This window comes from Culex pipiens, chromosome 3 (assembly GCF_016801865.2).
Source record: "Culex pipiens pallens isolate TS chromosome 3, TS_CPP_V2, whole genome shotgun sequence".
Lineage (NCBI taxonomy): Eukaryota > Metazoa > Arthropoda > Insecta > Diptera > Culicidae > Culex > Culex pipiens.
In genome coordinates, this window is record NC_068939.1 from 63105558 (window position 1) to 63127071 (window position 21514).

Consider the following 21514-nt stretch of genomic DNA (forward strand, 5'->3'; position numbering starts at 1 on the left):
AAGTTTGTTCTGTTTTGTTGCAACCAAACAAATATTCGCGAAATATTTGGTACGGTATGTCCACGCATCCTTCCTCCCCTGTTGGTTCTGTGAAATGTGATCCAGAAGCTGTCTCTCTGCGGGTAATGCAACGCAGTAGGCCTGGCCGCTTTCATTTTCGGGGATTCTCGGACGTAAATGAACTAGATCTTTCTTCGAAATGACTTTCGCGGATAAGTTTCTCGCGTCGCAGAGTTCCAACCAGCTGCAGCGTGGTGCCAATTTGTTACAAACCCTTGCCTGGTGGTATTGAGACACGTGCCGTCGCCACCCGAACCGGGATTGAGGTCCTTGGGCGTAATTACTTAGGAGAGCTACTGCGGAGTTTCCACTCACAAAAAAAACTGTGTAATTGTGTTTGTTTAGGAACGTTGAAGGAAAGGGGTTTTTCTTTCGCAAGAAAGGTATTTTGTAGGCAAATATTAGCGAACAACTTCATGGAACCCTGCTGGGCGGTTCTTTGATGAAGCTGCGATGTTTGGGTTGCGTCAAAATGCGTCAAGATTTTCGCCGGGGCGTGTTGCCCGACATCGATAAACTCACCTCGGCAACACGGCGCAAAGCTGGATAAGCCCAAACGCCCCCCTTTTCATCAGCATCAACGGTGGTACAAAAGACCCTCGCGCGTAACCTTCTTCTACCCATCACGGTAATCTACTGCATGAACTAGAGTTGAGATCTCAGAACAAGGGAAAAATACGGAGGGGGATTCTGACTCTTGAGCAAGTGCATCAGACGACGCCGACGGACGTCGACCGTGAATAGCATCTTGTTTTGACGACGAGGACGGTCTGCACCGGCTGAGAGCGAAAGAGTAGATTCAAGGGATTATCACGGCTCTGAAGTTCTGGACGGATTGCCCTGGCGTTATTTACTTCTTCATCACGTCACAGTCGACGTCGTCGTCGTCGTCACCCGTCGGAGAGAGGTGTTACAGTAGGGGACGAAAGTGATGTACCACTCGACTGACCAAAAAGGTCGACTCCTTTGGGATGGCCTCCACTGTACCGAGCAGCTGCCGTCACCGATCTGCACTAGAAAATTAATTATTTTAATTATGTACACGGTAGCAGCAGCATGTACTCCCGGTGAACATGAACCAACACTCACACTCGTGTGTGAGTCCAAGATCTGCGAAGGGATTATCGATTTTTTTTCTCTGCACCTCTCCAGCACGATTCCTGAAAGGAGAGAGGGAGGAGGGACTACTCAAGCACACTTCAGAACATGTTGATGCACAGAGGGAGGGCACACAAAGGTGCTTTGGAAATAATATGCGCCCTTTTCAGGAGACTTTGTTGCAACACGCGAAGCAAAATTGGCGTATCTTTCCAATTTGCGTGCCCCAACCAACCCCGGTAGCAGTGGGTTGCATGAGATTTGGTCATTTGGTCGAAAGATCGTTTGATAGAATTGGTATTTTACATGTTTATGCAATTCACTTTTGAAGTCAAGTCATGGTAGTCATATTAAATAGGTCATTACACCGAATAGATCATTTCACCGAAAAGGTCGTTTCATCGAATTGATCACTTTTTCATGAAACGTCAATTTTACCGAATGATTACTTCAATCATGGTCATCTTTAGTATTTTTACTAGAAAGCAACATCTAGGAACCAGTCAGGGCCGTTTCACCGAAAGGGACATTTTACCGAATGATCATATCGGTAAAGTTTGGTTTTGGTACTATTTTTCATTTCATTTCATTTTATTAGGTTGCTTTAACAATTACATTGGTGCAGTTGTGTATCCTGAGCTGAGATATGGACTACCTTTCAACAGCTGATTTGTTCAAAATGGGGAGAGAGTTTACTGGTACTAAGGAAAACGAATTAGACAGAGAAGAAAAAAAATTGCAAAAATAACCTTCGAAATAGCTAATAGATGTGGGATAGTTAGAGGAAAGAAGATGGTACTATTTTAAAAAGCCATATCTATGAATATGTAACAAAAGGCTCATTTCACTGAAAATTTCTTTCGCTGAAAAAAAAAATGTTTCACTTAATATAATATTTAAACGAATGCTTCATTTCCTAGAAAGAGTGATTTCACCGAATATTAGTTTTACTTTTATTCATTAGTTTGGTCCTAATTGTTTTTTTTTTTATTTGGAAGAAACTTTGTTTATCAATTCCTTAATTCAAAATAGTCATTCATTGGTTTCTCAATAAGTCTCCAGACAAATTTGGCGGCCGTCCTTAGAAAAGTGCTATGCAAATATTTGACAGACTGTACCTTAAAAGGAATTTTCTGATCAATTTGGTATCTTCGGTAAAGTTTAAGGTTATAACAAAGACTGTTCAGAATACACGAAAAAATTGTGTTACTGATTTTTAAATAACTTTTTATTCCAAAAACTCGATTTTGACACACTTTTCCCTCTTCGTTTTTTTTTAATTTTGATGTTTTTGAGCTAAGGGTATGACGGACGTTTAGTTTTTGGCCAAGTAATGTTTTTTTGAAAAATTGTGATTTTTAGTAAGTTTCAAAAATTCACCCAAAAAAGCCTCAAAAAAATTTTTTTTTGTTATTTTTAATTTGGATTCAAAAGGCAGTTTTTGGGATTTTTTTGATAAAATACGCAGAATTTTATTAAATTTGTTATGAAATTAGCAAGGTTGTTAACGATAAAATTATCGAGGTTCGATTACGATAACGATAGTTCTATCTTTATCGTCGGAACGATAACAATAATCTATCATTATCGTTATTCCGATAATTTTTTCGATAATAATGGACGATAACTAATATTAAATATATTTCTAAAATTGATTAAAGCCAACCAAATTATGTTGAATTTTCAAGCATCCTCTTAGTAAATATTTTTTTGATAAAGTGTAAGTTTCAAAGTATAAATACTAAAAAAATCACAAAATACCGTATTTTTTTTAAAGTACTCAATTTTCATAATTTACAATAAAGGTATCAAACGATACAAAAATTTGCCCTGTTTTAGAGTTTTCTGAATGAAATACTAAAATTTTCAGAAAATACCGTATTTTCTCGAAAAAACTAATTTTTTATAATTCGCTCTATTGGTATCAAACGATTCGAAATTTTGCTTGCATTATAAATGTTTTAAAGTTTTTTTAATTAATTACCTAAATTTTCACAAAATACCATATTTTCTCGAAATACACAATTTTTTAAAATTGGCAATATGGATATCAAACGATTCGACATGTTGCATTATTTTAACTGTTTTAAAGTTTTTTGAAAGAAATACTCAAGTTTTCACAAAATACCGTATTAGACAAAAAAAAATGTATTTGTCTAATTTGTAATTGTCTTGCTTAAGTGATTTACACATTTTTAAACCAAGATGGCGGCCAATATGGCGGTGAAGAAATATTGAAAAATGGTTCCGGTTTCGTTTTTTTGGTTTTCCCGAAACAGTTAAAATACATTCATAATTTTGAATCATTTGATACCCATATTGCGAATTATAAAAATTTGAGTGTTTTCGAGAAAATACGGTATTTTGTGAAAATTGGAGTATTTTATTCAAAAAACTCTAAAACCGTCAAAAATTATGCAAAATCTCGAATCGTTTGATACCCATATTGTGAAATATGAAAATTTGAGTATTTCGAGAAAAATACGGTATTTTGTGAAAATTTTAGTATTTCATTCAAAATACTCTAACACAGTTAAAACTTATGGAAAATTTTGAATCTTCTGATACCCATATTGCGAATTATAAAAATTTGAGTATTTTTGAGAAAATACGGTATTTTGTGAAAATTTTAGTATTTCATTCAAAAAACAATAAACTAGTTAAAATGCATGCAAAACTTTGAATCGTTTGATTCCCATATTGCAAATTATAAAAATTGGAGTACTTTAAGAAAAATACAGCTTTGAAACTAACCATATTATCAAAAAAATATTTACTAAGAGGAAGTTTGAAAATTCAGCATAATTTGGTTGGTTTTAGTCAATTTTATAACTATATTATATATAATTTATCGTCCGTCATCTTCGATAAAATTATCTCCGATAGAATTATCGGAATAACGATAACAATATCGATAGATTATCGTTATCGTCCCGACAACAACGATAACCATTATAGTTATTGTTAGACGATAATGTTATCGATGATAATTCTATCGAAATTTGGAATTTTGGAACTTTGGTGATTTTTGTAAATTTGATAATATTTATCCAAAACATCAACAAGAACTTTTAAACAATAGTATTTTAAACTTTTTTTTTAAATTTGACATGTGATTTTTGTGGTGTTTTTTTTTTGAATGCTGAATGTTAAGGGCAGGGTTGCCAGATAAATCAGCGAAAGCCAGATTTTTCGAGTGTCCGACAGAATATATTTTCCAGATTTCGACAGATTTTGCCAGACTTTTAGATCTCAACCTATTTTGAATTATTTTTGAACAAAATTAGCGTTCTATTTACAGTGTTCCTTCAATTTTATTATATTTTTAAAACTACAATTTTTCTTAAATTTATATAAAGCTATTTGAAAACACACTCACTTGGCGATCTTTTGATTTTTTCGATCAAAATCAACATTTTCCACCCCTCTCCCAACCATAACTTGTGCATTTTTGCCAAATTTTTTTTCCAGATTTTTATCGACGGTTGGCCAATTTTATGTTTTAAAGTGGCAACCCTGGTTTTCTCTGCATCAAGTTTTGATGGATTTCATTTTGAAGTAAACAAAAAAATAGTTACAGTATGTAAAAAAAGTATTTACACCCCTTGGGCACTATGCACATTTTGTGATGAAACATGTGAAAAATTTAAAGTTTAACAGGAACCTAGTACTACGTTTTGTTCAGAAACTCATGCCAAACATTTTGCTACAAAAAGCTCATGAAAAGATGATTTCTATAAAAAGTTATATAACAAATACTATTACGAAAATAAAAAAGGTGCAAAAAAAGTTTGTACACCTTTCGAAAAATTAACATTAATAATGTTATTTGTTGACAAATCACCATAAATCCAGTCTCCCAACTCCAAATAGGCATCCTTGACTGATTAAAAAAATAATTTGGATTGAATATAAAGTTTACTAACTACTTAGTATAAAAGTTTATATAACTCTGGAAATTCTATATAAAACTTATCTAAACTTAATTTTGCAAACTTTTAATTCAAATAAATGTCAATATATTACCATAGAATTGCTAAATAAACATTTTGGAGTGGGTATAACACCGTTTTGGGGGTATTTATATCGATAGAATAGATTTTTCGATGGAATTTCGTACCAACCCGGAATTACGTCGTAGGAAAATCCGCCGGCATCCGAACCGGTCCACGATTCACAAGTCAACCAATGTGAAATCGGAAAGGGAAATTTCAGATCTTTTGATACCCATACATCTAGGTTTTCTTTAAAACCTACGTTTTAAAATACCTGGGCAAAAAGTAAGTTTGATCCACGAGAACAAAAATTACGAAATTCCATACATTTTTGGCAGATTGCTCAAACGAGACCATAACAACGTTTTTGCTTAGGTATTTAAAAACGTGGGTTTTATAGAAAACCTGAATGTATGGGTATCAAAAGATCGGAAATTTTATGCCCTTTCTGATGCCACATAGGTTGACTTGTGAATTGAGGACCGGTTCAGTTGCCGGCGGATTTTCCGACGACGTAACTCCGGGTTGGTACGAAATTCCAACGAAAAATCTATTCTATCGATACAAATACCCCCAAAACGGTGTTATACCCACTCCAAAATGTTTATTTAGCAATTCTATGGTAATATATTGACATTTATTTGAATTAAGAGTTTGCAAAATTAAGTTTAGATAAGTTTTATATAGAATTTCCAGAGTTATATAAACTTTTATACTAAGTAGTTAGTAAACTTTATATTCAATCCAAATTATTTTTTTAGTCAGTCAAGGATGCCTATTTGGAGTTGGGAGACTGGATTTATGGTGATTTGTCAACAAATAACATTATTTATGTTAATTTTTCGAAAGGTGTACAAACTTTTTTTGCACCTTTTTTATTTTCGTAATAGTCTTTGTTATATAACTTTTTATAGAAATCTTCTTTTCATGAGCTTTTTGTAGCAAAATGTTTGGCATGAGTTTCTGAACAAAACGTAGTACTAGGTTCCTGTCAAACTTTAAATTTTTTACATGTTTCATCACAAAATGTGCATAGTGCCCAAGGGGTGTAAATACTTTTTTTACATACTGTAGGTTGATTATATGTTTTGCCAAATGCGTCAAAATTTTTTTTGAATCTGTGTAGAAAATTATGTTTTACGTTTTTTTTTCGGGTAGGAAATGCCTATTTTGAAAGTTTTTAAACATTCGCGAAAAGTCAGGAAAAAATCGGGAACTCGGGAATTGGATTTGAGAGGCCACCCTTAGATTAAAAACAAAAAAAATGAGTTTTTCGAAGCACTTTTAAGGAAAACGCCGTAACTTAAACAAGTTTTGTCTGTTGCAGTCGATAAATATGAAGATAGCAAGACATATTGGAGTTCATAAATTGATTTAGTTTGAACAGAAGTTGTCCAAGAACTGGCGTCCCGTTTCACCTTTAGATGATATTTTGAACCAAAAAATCCTTTAACATTTTCGACTATCCGTCATTCGGTGAACTCGTGCCAACTCCACACAAGGAAGAGCCGTTGAATTGTCACGAACGAGATGAAAGAAAGGGGCACGTCATCTCTTCAGAGTGCGATCCCTCCCCTCCCCTAAGCAGACCAAAGAACAACAACGGTGCCGGGAAAGACGATCCGGTAATGAGCCATTAATAATAGACGGCGTAAATCACGGGTTCAACCCCCGGAGAGAGAGGGGACAACAATCCGGGTGCTCACTTTTTGCACATAAAGCTGAAAAAAGAGGAGCAGCAAGTGCGCTGAAATGTTATAAATGAATCAACAACGCTTCGAGAGCTTCATGAAACTATTATTTTAATTGCTGATCTTTGCCGACGACGGAACAGGTGCCGGGGCAGGGTTGCCAGAATGACTGCAAACGGTGGCATCCATGGCTTGATGGCTGTTGAAGATGACGCTCAGACGGATGCTGCAGCGTGCATAGATCTTGAGGAAATCGCGTCGCATGCAAGTCAAAGTGCAGAAAATAAGATTTCTTTTCGACCGCCGGGATTAAATGAGACCCGAGATTAAATGGATCGCGGCGCGCGAGAAAGGGAGGAGAATGTTTCGTCTAGATTTAGGGAAAACAGTTCATTTGTTATATTGTGTGTTTGTGTGTAGTTTTTAGTTAAGAATTTTAATCTTGTTTTGTCTCTTTAGCATTTTGAGCAGATTTAGGGACGTTGGATTGTGTGACATTTAATGTCGCGGAGGAATTTTCGAACGCGAAAGAGCCGCGTTCTCGGAGGCACCATTAGCGACCTTTAATGTCTTTCAGAAATGGGATCGCAAGTGATCATCTTGTAGTGGCGACATTAGCGACAACTTTGTCCGTTGTCAACCCATTTGGTTTTACGAAACACCCTCCATAATTGCTAATTAAAAAGATTTACACGGGCAATTTTCCCACCTGAGAAAGAAAACTGGGGCTGGAAAACGCCCTACTGTTCAAACAAACGCGAACATCGTGGATGAATGCCTAATTGAAACATTTTTACCTTCTTTTTTGTGGGATGTTACCTTAACATTACATGGGGGTGAAACATTATTTGGCTTTTAGCCCAACCTACCAAGGCAAACAAAACCCCAGCAGCATCATAAAAAATAAGAGGGATGCAAAATTTGTTACCATTTTCAGGAACGTCCCTTCGAACCCCCAGCGAGCCATTAGTGCTCACTTAAGAGAAATGTAACCTCCTTAACAGGAGCATCGCTGCAGGGTGTGAACATTTGTTTCAATCTTTTGAGGGAAGAACGTTAAGGGATGAGTCTCCCAATGATTTTTTTTTGAATTTCTACATTTTTTTTATTTTTGTGTTTTTGTATTTTTGTATTTTTGTATTTTTGTATTTTTGTATTTTTGTATTTTTGTATTTTTGTATTTTTGTATTTTTGTATTTTTGTATTTTTGTATTTTTGTATTTTTGTATTTTTGTATTTTTGTATTTTTGTATTTTTGTATTTTTGTATTTTTGTATTTTTGTATTTGTGTGTTTTTGTATTTTTGTATTTTTGTATTTTTGTATTTTTGTATTTTTGTATTTTTGTATTTTTGTATTTTTGTATTTTTGTATTTTTGTATTTTTGTATTTTTGTATTTTTGTATTTTTGTATTTTTGTATTTTTGTATTTTTGTATTTTTGTATTTTTGTATTTTTGTATTTTTGTATTTTTGTATTTTTGTATTTTTGTATTTTTGTATTTTTGTATTTTTGTATTTTTGTATTTTTGTATTTTTGTATTTTTGTATTTTTGCATTTTTGTATTTTTGTATTTTTGTATTTTTGTATTTTTGCATTTTTGTATTTTTGTATTTTTGTATTTTTGTATTTTTGTATTTTTGTATTTTTGTATTTTTGTATTTTTGTATTTTTGTATTTTTGTATTTTTGTATTTTTGTATTTTTGTATTTTTGTATTTTTGTATTTTTGTATTTTTGTATTTTTGTATTTTTGTATTTTTGTATTTTTGTATTTTTGTATTTTTGTATTTTTGTATTTTTGTATTTTTGTATTTTTGTATTTTTGTATTTTTGTATTTTTGTATTTTTGTATTTTTGTATTTTTGTATTTTTGTATTTTTGTATTTTTGTATTTTTGTATTTTTGTATTTTTGTATTTTTGTATTTTTGTATTTTTGTATTTTTGTATTTTTGTATTTTTGTATTTTTGTATTTTTGTATTTTTGTATTTTTGTATTTTTGTATTTTTGTATTTTTGTATTTTTGTATTTTTGTATTTTTGTATTTTTGTATTTTTGTATTTTTGTATTTTTGTATTTTTGTATTTTTGTATTTTTGTATTTTTGTATTTTTGTATTTTTGTATTTTTGTATTTTTGTATTTTTGTATTTTTGTATTTTTGTATTTTTGTATTTTTGTATTTTTGTTCGGATATACAATTAATTTAAGTTATTAGTAGTCATTTCTGGGTACCTTACCCAATTCTCCAGACAGATTGAAATCCCCGAAACAGCTGCGTCCAGTCCTCATGTACAACTGTTGCCAGTTGACGTCCACATTCTACCATGTATTGTAATGAATCGTTTCCCCAGCCTAGCCGTATCACTTCCGACCAGTAGTCCCCAATTAATCAACTTTCCCGCGATGGTGGTATCTCTGTCCGGGAAGTAGATCTCCCGGATCCACTTAGCGCCGCCGCCGTTCGGAATCGATTGTTTTTGTGCGGTTCAGCGGGGCTATAATTAATCATGCAGCCGACGTACCGAGCGGCAACACGTGGGCAATAAACCCCGACACTGATGAGCGTGGAGTCCCACGTGGAGGTACGAGTAGCGATACCACCACTTGAGCAAACTTCCTTTTCCCTCCAAAGTGGCGGTACGATTTGCCGAGATTATTATCTGTTTTGCCATTACTCGTTCAAAGCTGGAAGTTGTTCTTCGCAAACAAGCTTTTCACAACTTTTCCATTCATTCTTGTTTTTTTTTTCGTTCTCTCTTTGCAGGAAGTCGGAAGCATAATTGGCAAAAAAGGAGAAATCGTCAAACGGTTCCGGGAAGAGGTAAGTGTTTTCTCCGGTTCCTTCCTTCCACTTGCATGACTGGCAACCGCCACCCCTTCAAACTCGTCTGCAAACATTGCTGGGGCGGAGATTGCCAGGCAGGCACGTACACGGCCCGGTGTCGTCACGGAATGTCACTTGCTCTCGGTACGGCACACCGAGATCCTTCGAAACCTGCCACGTCGTCCTCGTCGTTTACAGTGTCTCTGTTTAGACAAGTTGCTGCTTAAAAATTGCTCCTTTCCCAATTCTTTACGTACGCCGTAGCCCTTCTCTCGTACTTTTTCAGAATCTCTGTAATTTTGAAAGCTTCAAATCGCTCTTCCAAGAGTTTTGAAAAATTGCACCTTATTTCATTTCATTAGCTTTTCTTATTGTTTTGGAGCGTTTGGTACGGTATGTCCACGCATCCTTCCTTCCCTATAGATACTGTGAATGCGATATATTATATATATATTTCGGGGGTTCCTTAAAGTACCTGTCATTAATCCATCATTTATAATGGCCTTTAACTCAATGATAATTAATATTCATTGAATTTTATTTTGAAAAAAGAACTTAAGCCGTTATCTAATTATATGTTTTTACAGGGCTTTACGAAAATTTATAAATTTGGTGACATTTTAAAGCTTTGGTGTCTTCAGAAGAGTTGTTGAGAAGGGGCAACTTTTGGCTTGATTGAAAATAAGAGTGGTTCGTTGTTAGGGTAATTTTGAAAATCTAACTTTTACGGAATATTTTTCGGATTTTTTTGTCTTCTAGAAAGTTGTTTAGCTTGCAAAGCAACTTTTTCCTAGACACCAACATTTTACCTCGTATTCTACGCCTTCTACGACCAAATTTAGAGAAAGCATCTGAGCAAACCTTCAAAAATCGGTTATTTGAACGTAACAACTTAGGGTTATTTTTTAGAGAAAAGTGATATTTGGGGCACTTTTAGAGCTCTAAAAATACACATTTTTATGTTTTGACAAGTCGATTTGGACTTTAAAGTCAAAAGTTACAGCTATTTTAAGGTCAAAAAGATACAAATTTAAAACTTAAATATCTCGAAAAGGCGCATGCCAAATTTCAAGCGCCAGGTTGCATTCGAGATTCAACACTACACACGCTGACATAATCTCAGGGTTGTTTTTCTTTAAACTCGGGATATATTTATTTGAAAATGTCCAATTTTCAAGGAAAAGGTGTATGGGACCACTCTAACGAAATTAAAAAAATGTCCAGCTACTTGTTTTGCCTTTCTCACCTCAATGAGGAAAGGCTATAAAATTACTCGAAAAATGAACTTCTTTTTTCGAACTCCTAGACCCACCTTCATGTATACCTATCGACTCAGAATGAAGTTCTGAACAAATGTCTGTGCGTGTGTCTGGATGTGAGTCCGTGCACCCAAAAATATGCACTTGATTATCTCCGGACTAGCTGAACCGATTTAGACTGTTTTGGTCTCATTCGATTCGTCTTGAGGTCCCACAAGACCCTAGTTAATATTATGAAGTTTAGAAAATTACTTCAAAAGTTATGCTAAAAAACGGTTTTAGCTAAACTTCGGAATTGTAAAAAGGGTGGTTTTTGCAAGAAAATCCGTCATGCTTTATATTGTTAGAAAGGTATTTGAAAGACCTTTCCAACGCGTTAAAAAAATTGAAGATCTGACAACCCTATCAAATGTTATGAGCACTTAAGTGTTATTTATACACTTTTTTGAGGCCGGATCTCAAATATTTTGATGAAAAAGTTGTCCGGATCTATATAGTTGGATAGGTAATCAAAAGACCTATCCAACAAGCCCAAAAGATTGATGATCTGACAACCCTATCAAATGTTATAAGTACTTTAGTGTTTTCAATACAATTTTTTTGAGGCCTGATCTCAGATATTTTGATAAATTAAGTGTTATTTATACGCTGTGTAGTGCATTCACTTTATGAATGTGAGGAAGGCACCAACCACCTAAAGGTGGATTAAGTAACGTTTTTCGTGTAATTTTTCCCGTTGAATCTGAATTTGCCCTCACAATTGAACCAAAGTTTCAAAATATCGATGTCGATATCGATCACATTTCTCTAAAATTTAACCCTGAATTGCTAGGCTCAGCAGGTTTGCTCAGATGTTTTCTCTAAATTTGGTCGTAGAAAGCGTAGATTACGAGATAAAATTTTGATGTCTTCGGCAATGTTGCTGGCAAGAATATTCCTGAATAGTAAAATTGTCAAAATCACCCTAATAGTGAACCACCCTAATTTTCAGACAAACCAAAAGTTGCCTCTTCTCATTTGCAAGAACTCTTCTGAAGACATCAAAGCTACAAAACTTCTCAATTTTTCGGTAAAATCTATTTTCCGCCTAATTTTGCGATCTGGACCACTGTGCAATGGTTGCAACGGTTACACTAGAAAAATTAGGTTTTCTCTACATTACCAAAATAATCTGTAATTTTTTGTGAAGATAACTTTTAAATGAAAAAAAATATCATGAATCTCTCAAATATTTTCAAGTATTTTAAAATTTTCAAGTCAGCTTTAACATTTGAAAAGGCCAAAACACATTTATTTTCTACCATATGGTCGACAAGAAATTGAAAATGAACTTTTCAAAACTAGAGCTTTCAAAACTATCTTCAATAATTTCCAAAAAGTAATTTTTTTATTGAAAATGTCCTAACTCCCAATTTTTAACTTTATCATTTTTTTGTGTTCTATATTTTTTCAAAGTCACTATTTTTATATTGCGAATCTTTCGGACAAAATTGGCCACATTTAAGAAATTACAACCTTCGTCAATTATTGTAAATATTATAGAAATTTGTAAAATAAATTGTATTTAAAAGTTCAACAAAAATCAAGTCAAATTTCCTTAGAACACTCCAAGTTTGCTCTCCGTTGTTTTCCTTTCGGAGATTTTTGCACATCGATGCCGCCCGTCGTCATCCACGGATATTGGTATGGAGATGTTGTTCCGATAAACTACCTCGTCTTGGTAGGTACTACTGACTTTGACGCCTGATGCCAAGCCGTGTATCGTTTCGTCGAGCACGTGCCGGAGTACCAGGATTCTTTGCTCGACTTTGTCGGGGATCGAACTGGAGTTGAAAGTGGAAAGCTAGTGTGATTGGCAGCAGCATAACAACGAGTTTCAGTTCGCAGATATTGCTGCTAGATTGTACAATCGTGTGTGAAAGTCATAACTTTTTGTTGTTGTTGTTGGTACGATGGAATTGGAGAAAGAACATTCTTGACTACACTTGGACTTGGTCTTTTGAGTGGGGGATTGCTATTTTTTTACATAGCTACATGTTTTTGGAATGAGTTTTTTGTTGTGTCTGAGTTAGAAAATTATATCTTTAGTTTGTCATAAATCCTATTAAGAAGGGTTCCTTTATTTTGATCGATAAACATAAATAAACTTACAAAAAGAAAGAATCCCAAAAACTTCAAAAGACAAACAACCTCACCCGCCAACATCTGCACCCACGCATATGTGTTGCTGACTCATAATATGCTGTTTCTAACGCCACCCAACTCTGCATGTTTGTTCTCTACACTCGGGCACTACGTTTGCAGCTCATCAACACGTTCCGCGTGTGCTTTTCACGCACACGCGAGACTTTTGGGCGGAACGAATTGAGTAGTTTTCTCCCAGCAGCTTGTCAATACATCTAGATACACAACTTCATCATACACCCGAAGCGAAGATCTCTGACATCGAATGCTACAATTTGCCGCTTAAAGAATTTCTGACAAACTGAATTCAGTTCAAATTTGGGTGCATCGTAGAACAGTGAACAACATGCTCCGCTCAGCTAGAAGAAGTCGTGTCGTGATTGATGATTGGCTTCGCCGCGGTTGGTGAAGGTCGGATTTTCCGCTGTCGGTGCCGGTTTTCCAAGCAATCGTGTTTATTTATTTAGAGATGTTTGGATGTATCATACATACGCGAGAGCCGCCACTTGATATAGTCAGATGTTCTATTTTGCTTGTCACGTGTATTGCATGGAATGTTGAGAAGGAAACTGTTATTGGAACCCTTAAACAAACCTCAAATTGATGCTAAGAAATGGCTTAAACGTATCCTAGAAATCAGCCTCCGGATCTCTTCTCAGTATTATATCCAGCGAAACAACGCTCCCACTGGATGCACTTGCGAGAGAATGAGATTGACTGACAGCTTGGCAGCCTCAATCCGACAGGCTCGATTCCGTTATGCCAAACAATCAACGGACGTTGGGCGGAAGCGGAATCTTGACGAACTAAAGTTGAGCTATCTTGTCTTGGTTGATTTTTTGATGTTTTTTTTAAATCACATAAATAAAAAAAGTTGATTTTTAGGATTTTTGCAGGGTGGGTGTTGTTAATTCTAATACTAATTACACCAACAATATTTTTTTATGTTTAGATGAATTTCTATGGTAAAACTAACTTTTCACTGACTGTTCTTGCTTAAATAACCTTAGTAAGATTATTTCTGGTGATTACCCCTCTACTACCAAAATTTTTTGTTAGAAAATTTCTTTTATTCCGCAAGGCAACATTTTTTAATCAATTCAATTAATGTTTATTTGTCATACTAATCAAAAGATAATTGTCCTAACTAATGGCAGAATACAGTGTTTTGGAGATCCTTGTAACTACACATTAATTCATAAACAATCATGAAATAAATTGATGAAATAAATTAAATATCAGCCGATTTAGCGAAAGCAGAAATTTTTTTCATAGCCGCTTCACTTTTATTTTAGCTAACACTTTACCAATTTTGTTTAACACTCAAATAATTCTTTCGATTTTTTTTTTATTTTTCCCTTGTTCAGGAGGTATTTTGAGCATCATTTGTTCTACGAAAAACTTTTCTTGTATTATAATTTTCTTGTTCATTTTTAGTTGCTTTATTTGTCATTTGTCATGTTCAGTTTATCTTTGTTTTTGGTAGTATTTGGCTTATTCCACCATCTCCTATCATTTCATGATTTTGCAGACACTTGTTCACACTTGCGAGGGCGACATTAACTTTGAAAAATAGTTGCAACGACCATACTCCCAAAAAAAATCCTTAAATTAGTTGAAAACGGATTTTACATTATTTTCTAAGTTTAATTTAAAATAATTCTTAAAAAAAACTTATAAAAACCCGGAATATCACAAATAAAGTTTTTTTTTTTGGAAATTTGGCTATATTCTGAGGAACATCACTTTTTTTTACCTCAACCCCAAATTTCCACAATCATAAAACTGATTTTTGATGGTTTGCTCTGATGCTTTGGAAAGAATTAGTCGTAGAAGGCGTACATTTTTAGACAAAATGTTGGTATCTTCGTAAAAATTGCTTGATTTGGCGCGCCCAACAACTTTGTAGAAGAGAAAAAATCCCAAAAATATTCTTGGAATGTTAGGTTTTCTGAAACACCCTAATCGTGAACCACCCTTTACACTTGGAACAACTTTCTGAAGACATCAAGAACTCAACGATGCCAGATTATTTCTTAAAAATAAATCTTTATTTTATCTGTATCAAGTCAAATTCCAAGCCACAGAACTTTTTTTTTAATTATTAGCAGCAGATTGAAGCTTTTTAATCATATTTAAGCATAACTCAATTACTAAATTATTGCAATTTTTAAATTAACTCATTTAAAAAAAAAATCTGTATACCCAGATTTTTGTGATTTTTAAAAGATTTATCTGTATATCTGGCATGGCTGCCAGGAACCATTTTGAAGGAATAATTTTCAAGATGGAATTTTTGGAAATATTTTCGGAGAGATGGCAACATTTTCATGACTTCAGTATGATTTATAGATTTTTCAGTGTCAGGTGTTTAAATTTTTACCATTATTATTTTGAAAGCTATCATTTTGTACATGATTCATGGTTGAAAATTTGGCAACACTTTCACGAAAAATCGCCACTTTTATTGCCGTGTCTAGAAAATTCAAACCATTCAACTGTTTGAGCATTGTTGGATAGATATTCATCGAATTCTGGAGTTTTTTTTTCTAAAGGAATATCTGACAACACTGTCACGAGATATAGACCTTTTTTGAAATGTTTTTAAAGTAAATTCTCGTTTTTATCAGTTAAAAACAGATTCTTGTAAATTTTGATTTATTTTCCGAATCTTCAAAAAATTTACAAGACTAGCAATTGTTTCAGGAGAATTTTTCACTCAAGAAGATCTGTTGATTTTTTTTTTACTAGTTAGATTACTGTAAAATTTGCTCCAAGTCCTCACTTTCAGAGCTGTCTTTTTTGTCAAAAAATATTAACTTATTTTATCAGAATTTACCTGTACAACCATATCTCCTTCAAAAATGTTTTATTTTCCAAAAGTTTAGAGAAAAATACATTCTAGAAAATCTTTTTTTTTAATACAATATTATGTAGAAACCGACCCTCTTCGATTTCAATGAAACTTTGTAGACATGTTATCCTAGGCCTATATAAGCCATTTTTGTGTATATGGAGCCAATTGGACTAGAAAATAACATTTGAGAAGGGCGTATGTTTATTTGTACTTTGCAATTTAAAAACAACTGTACCTCGAAGCCGTTGCATCGTATCAAAAAGTGGTCAAAGACAAACTTGTAGGAAATTGTCTTTCTGAAAAAAATACACTGAAATAAAAATACACGCCACTTCTATAAGATTTTTTGACTTTTAAGTTTGAATGTCAAATTTTAGGGTGATGTCACGATTCTTTTTTCGTTCAAAATTTTTGAGTAAACAGCCTAAAATGTTACAAAAAAACTGACGAAAAATTGTCTGGCGAATCGATTCCCACTATCGGTTAAAAAAATTAGATTACTTTTCATAAAAAAAAACTGTTTTAGTAAATGATTTTTGTATTTTTTCAAGAGAGACATACCATCCTGCATTTTCCGTCAGTCTTTTTGTAACATCTTAGCCTATTTCTTTAAAAAATTTGAGTGAAAAAAAATCGTGACATCACCTTAAAATTTGACTTTGAAACTTAAGAATCAAAAAAATCGCATAGAAGTGGCGTGTATTTTTATTTCAGTGCATTTTTTGTATTTTTTTTAAAGCCCGTCAAATTTCCTACAAGTTTGTCTTTGTCCACTTCTTGATATGATGCATGATGTTTGAAAGTCAAATTTTAAGGTGATGTTACGATTTTTTTACGTCAATTTTTTTGAGAAAACAGCCTAAAATGTTACAAAAAGACTGACGAAAAATTTTCTGGCTAATCGATTCCTACTATTGGTTTAAAAAAAATTAGCCATCTTTTCATAAAAACAGTTTTAATAATTGATTTTTGTATTTTTTCAAGAGAGACATATTATCCTGCATTTTCCGTCAGTCTTATTGTAACATCTTAGGCTGTTTCCTCAAAAATTTTGAACGAAAAAAAAATCGTGACATCATTTTAAAATTTGACTTTTAAACTTAAAAATCTAAGAATGTCATAGAAGTGGAGTGTATTTTTGTTTCAGTGTATTTTTTCATAAAACCCGTTTAATTTCCTACAAGTTTGTCTTTGACCACTTTTTGGTACGGTGCAACGGCTTCGAGGTACAGTATTTATTAAATAACAAAAAACATAAATAGTTTAATGACTTACGACCTTCTCAAATGTTATTCTCGAGTACAATTGGCTCAATATACACAAAAATGGCTTATATAGGCCTAGGATAACATGTCAACAAAGTTTCATTGAAATCGGAGAGGGTCGGGTACAGAAGTACCAGAAAAATTCCTGATTTGAGTTGGAATTGCTCATAGGCAAAATATAGCGATTAAAAAAATGCAGAATACGCTCATAACGATCAAAAAAGCAAACAAAAATATTCAACAGAAAATTCAAAAAATCATAGTAGAAAAACATGAAACAAATAAAATTTTCCGACAACTCAAACAAGATCATGATGGCATAGAAAAAATAAAAAATAAATTTTAAAATGCCAGTTAAGCGTTACAAAACTCGAGATTTTTGAAGTTGATGTCAGTAAACGCTTCAGTTTTGTCAAGGTATGATAGATTTGGGCTCCCTGAACATGCTCCAAATGGCAGAAATTAATTTAAGTGCATTTCCTGCTAGTAAATAAAATTGTAAATTTCGGGTACAAATTGTAAGAAATCATCTTAAGCAACCATGCGCACATACCTGAAAGTTACAATTTAATTTGTTGACAGAAAATTCACTAACATTCAATTCTGTCGATTGGATCGTGTTTAGAGAGTCCAAATCTATCATACTTTTACGAAACCGAAACTTTTACTGACATCAACTTCAAAAGTGTAGAGATGTGTTAAAGGTGAAAATAATTTTCTTTAAATTGATATTTCCAAAATCATCATGTGGCAAGATAGCATAACAGTGCCGATATGTGGGTGGTGTCAATAACAACACAATTTGTTGAGTATCAGCTTTCGTTATTGTTCTACTGCTGACACTCAGCCTGACAGGATTTCCTCCGATCGCTAGTTTATGCAAATTATGATGGTAAACCAATGCCCTTGGCATTGCTTACTTTAAACTATTCTTGCTTTGGAAATTTAATCTATGTTCAGGAAAATCCCCTGGGGTTGTCTTCAAGTCTGTATTCACTGAAATTGAAATGCATTATTTGAAGAAAATAAAAATCACCAGTAAAAATTACTTTTGAACCAAAAATTTAACTCCACATTTCCTCCACCAGCTTGACAGCGCCAAACTTCGTACTCCGCTGGCAGTGATTCCTGCAAAAGAGGGCAGCAACAATCGGTACGCTACGAAACCACTAATTAGAAGACGTGAAAGTTTTCCCATTCAACCACCAGGAGCAGCAGACTCAACTATCGCATCCTTTCAGAACCGGCAGCTGCGGCAACTCGATTTCGTCGTCCTTTTCTTCGGAACAAAAAGCAGAAAAAGAATCCTTCGTCCGCCTTTTGTTCCGCCAGTCAACCTGGGCTGAAAATGACGGCGGCGAGGTTGGTGTCCTGGGAGAGGGGAAATAAGACGTTTATCGAAATATTAATTTTCATTTGCAGCCTTCTTCGCCACGTAACGGCGTGCACAGTGGGAAAAATGTTTGAAAAATCAGCGATGTTCACTGAAATATGAAATCATAACATTGTAACTGTGCCCAAAAAGTACTCAGTACCTTCATAAGCAGCGCAGCACTCAAGCAAAAGTTTAACCTGAATGACGTTCCGGGCTGGGAGGGAAAAAAAATCGAACGAAAAACTTTTCCCTTCTTAACCACTTCGTTAATTGTATTTTCCATCAATAAGCGGCGGTGGCGTAAACTGTCACGGCCGAACACATTGATGAGCGAGAGAAGAGAAGAAAAATGATTTTGATACTTTTTCTTTTTGGGTGGGAGTGGGAGGGCCGTTGACTGACGTTTGAAGGGAGAAGTTTGCTTTGATATCTCGAGCGCGCGCGCCAAAGTTTTGTGCGCACGTTACGTGCCCGTGTCGGCGTTCTGTCAGGTAATCGATAGCTTCCTTCCCCCCAGGTGCATCGACCTGATTGGCAGTTTGGGGGGGGGGAGAGGGGAATGTTGGAACAGTTTTAAAAATTCATTTCGGGTGAGAGTTTTTACTTTTTGTTGAATATGTAATGCCTTTTCACTGTTTTGCAATTTTGAGTAACACATTTTTTTTATTGCATTTTCAATTCATCAGAATTCGTACAATTTGGATCTAGATTAAAAAAAATTGATGACCTGCATCCGTCATCCGTCATCTTGGACCTTTCAAGTAATTTAAAATATTTTTTTACTTCGAGGAAAAAAAGCGTTTAGCGTGGCATACTAAACAAATGATGAATAAATCGTTAAACCTGTGTTAATTTTTATCCTTTTTTGAAATATTTTGTTAAATCAGGTTTAATGATGAAACTAATTATGAGAGTCATATTCAAGCACAATAATAAATAGAATACTTCAAATCAGCCATTCAAAAAGTTTTTTTGACAATCATTTGGTTCAGACTGGAAGAAAAGTGATATCTAAAAACGGAATCGACGTAACACCTTATAATGTGGCCCTCTTAAACCTTGCGGTTTCGTCTACGGATCCACAGGCGTGTATCGTTCTTTTTGCGACAAAACTCCGCCTCCCGGGTCTCCTAAGTGTGAAGGTATGGCACGGGGAGAGGGCGCCGAACACCTAATATTTACACTTAGTGATATCTAAACACTTTTATATTACGTTTGGTCATTGTTGAACACTTTATCAACGTTTGACTCAAATTATACGTGGTATTTATCAAAATCGATCGTAATATCCTTATCCTCGATTTTAAATTATAGTATCCTACTCCTTAATTCAAAGATTCTTAAATCCAATTTTTCCCCAAAAATTCTAAAAATTCATGAATTAAGAAATTTATCATCATTCTATAATTCTTTCCAAAAATTCTGACATAAGAACATTTAAAAAACCAAAAGTCAAAAAATCGAAAAAATATAAAAAATATCACTATCATATTATATTGATGGTAAAGAAACTTAAATCTTGAAATTCTAAATTTTTTAAATTCTAATAGTTCAAAATTCTTAAAGTCCATTTTTTTTATTTTTAGATTCAGAAATTCAAGAATTCAAAAACTCAAAAATCAAAAAAATACTTTAGAGCTTAACAATTTTTTGTATTGGCAATCCTTATTTTCTATAATTTTAAAAACAAAAAAATCAAACTTGAAAAAATAATCTTCAACAAATTCAAAAGTTTAAAAAAATTCTAATGAATTTTTATCAAACTTTGCCATCACAATTTAAGAAAATAATTTAAAGGCATACAAATTAAAAACCAACATGCAAATATTCCTTAACGTTGAATTAAAAAAGATCAGTTATGGGCTTTTGAAAGCATTTATTTGTTTTTGATATTTTTCACTATCCCACATTTAAGAGTTTTGAAATTCTTGTTTTGTTTCATAGCTTGATCTTTAATTTTAATTTTTTAGAAAAAAAACATTCCTTTTTTGATTTTTTATATATTAAATGAAAAACCTATAAACATATGAAAAATGATATCTAATAGGACCTTTTTTAAAAGAAAAGAGCTCTAGACATTTTAAAATTTAAAACATAAAAATTAAAGATTCTAATAATACACAAATTATACTTTCCAAAGTTTAAAAAATTTCTGAAAATGTCAATTTTTACAATTCAATATTACAATTTTTTTTTATAAAGGCATTTGCAATTCTTAAATAGAGTTTAAAAATGTGTTATCCGAAATCTTCAAATTGTAAAATTCAAACAATAAACATTAAAGACTCAAATCATAATAAAATAAACCTTTTTTTTCAAAGAAAAGTTCTTAAAATTCAAAAACATTCATCATGAAATTTGGACATTTAAACATTTAAGAAAATAAAATAAATTAAATTTAGGGATATAAATAATTTATAAAGAAAATATTAAAATGTAGAAGATTACAAATTCTAGAAAAGAAATAAATTAAAAATTAAAAATAAGTTCAAAACAATTTATGGTAGGATTTTAAAATATTGAATTTGTTTTTTTAGCGTTTAAATTTTTTTTTGTTTTTTTTCGTAGTTTTTTTTCTTATTTTTTATTTTAGAAAAAAAATCGAAACATGCTTTTTTTATTTTAGTTTTTTATACAGCAAAATTTTAAAACTCAAGAATTTAAAATTAAAGATTGAAATAATCAACCGTCTAAAATTTTGAAAAGTATGAAAAATTTAAAAAATATATCATAAAATGATGCATTCAACTGTTGAAACAATTTAAAAAAAAAATCATTTTCAAAGGTGTACAATATTTAAAAAAAAATATCAAACATTCCTCAATATTAAAATGTAAATGTTCACTCTTAGAATTTTGAAGTGTTAACATAAAATTGAGAAAATTAGTCATGGGACCATTGAATA

At 33.1% G+C, this 21514-nt stretch overlaps 1 protein-coding gene across 23 annotated transcripts in view; it reads left to right on the forward strand.

Moving 5' to 3' along the window:
• Nucleotides 1–21514, forward strand: part of LOC120424318 (poly(rC)-binding protein 3) — a 335864-nt gene that overhangs the window by 229242 nt on the left and 85108 nt on the right. For all 23 annotated transcript variants that reach the window (XR_008212383.1, XR_008212384.1, XM_052709564.1 and 20 more), the window contains one exon: nt 9610–9666. Coding sequence is in view for 21 of the 23 variants with exons in the window: in XM_052709564.1 (XP_052565524.1) it covers nt 9610–9666 (57 nt within the window). In the remaining 2 variants the exon portion in view is untranslated. The remainder of the gene's footprint in view (nt 1–9609; nt 9667–21514) is intronic.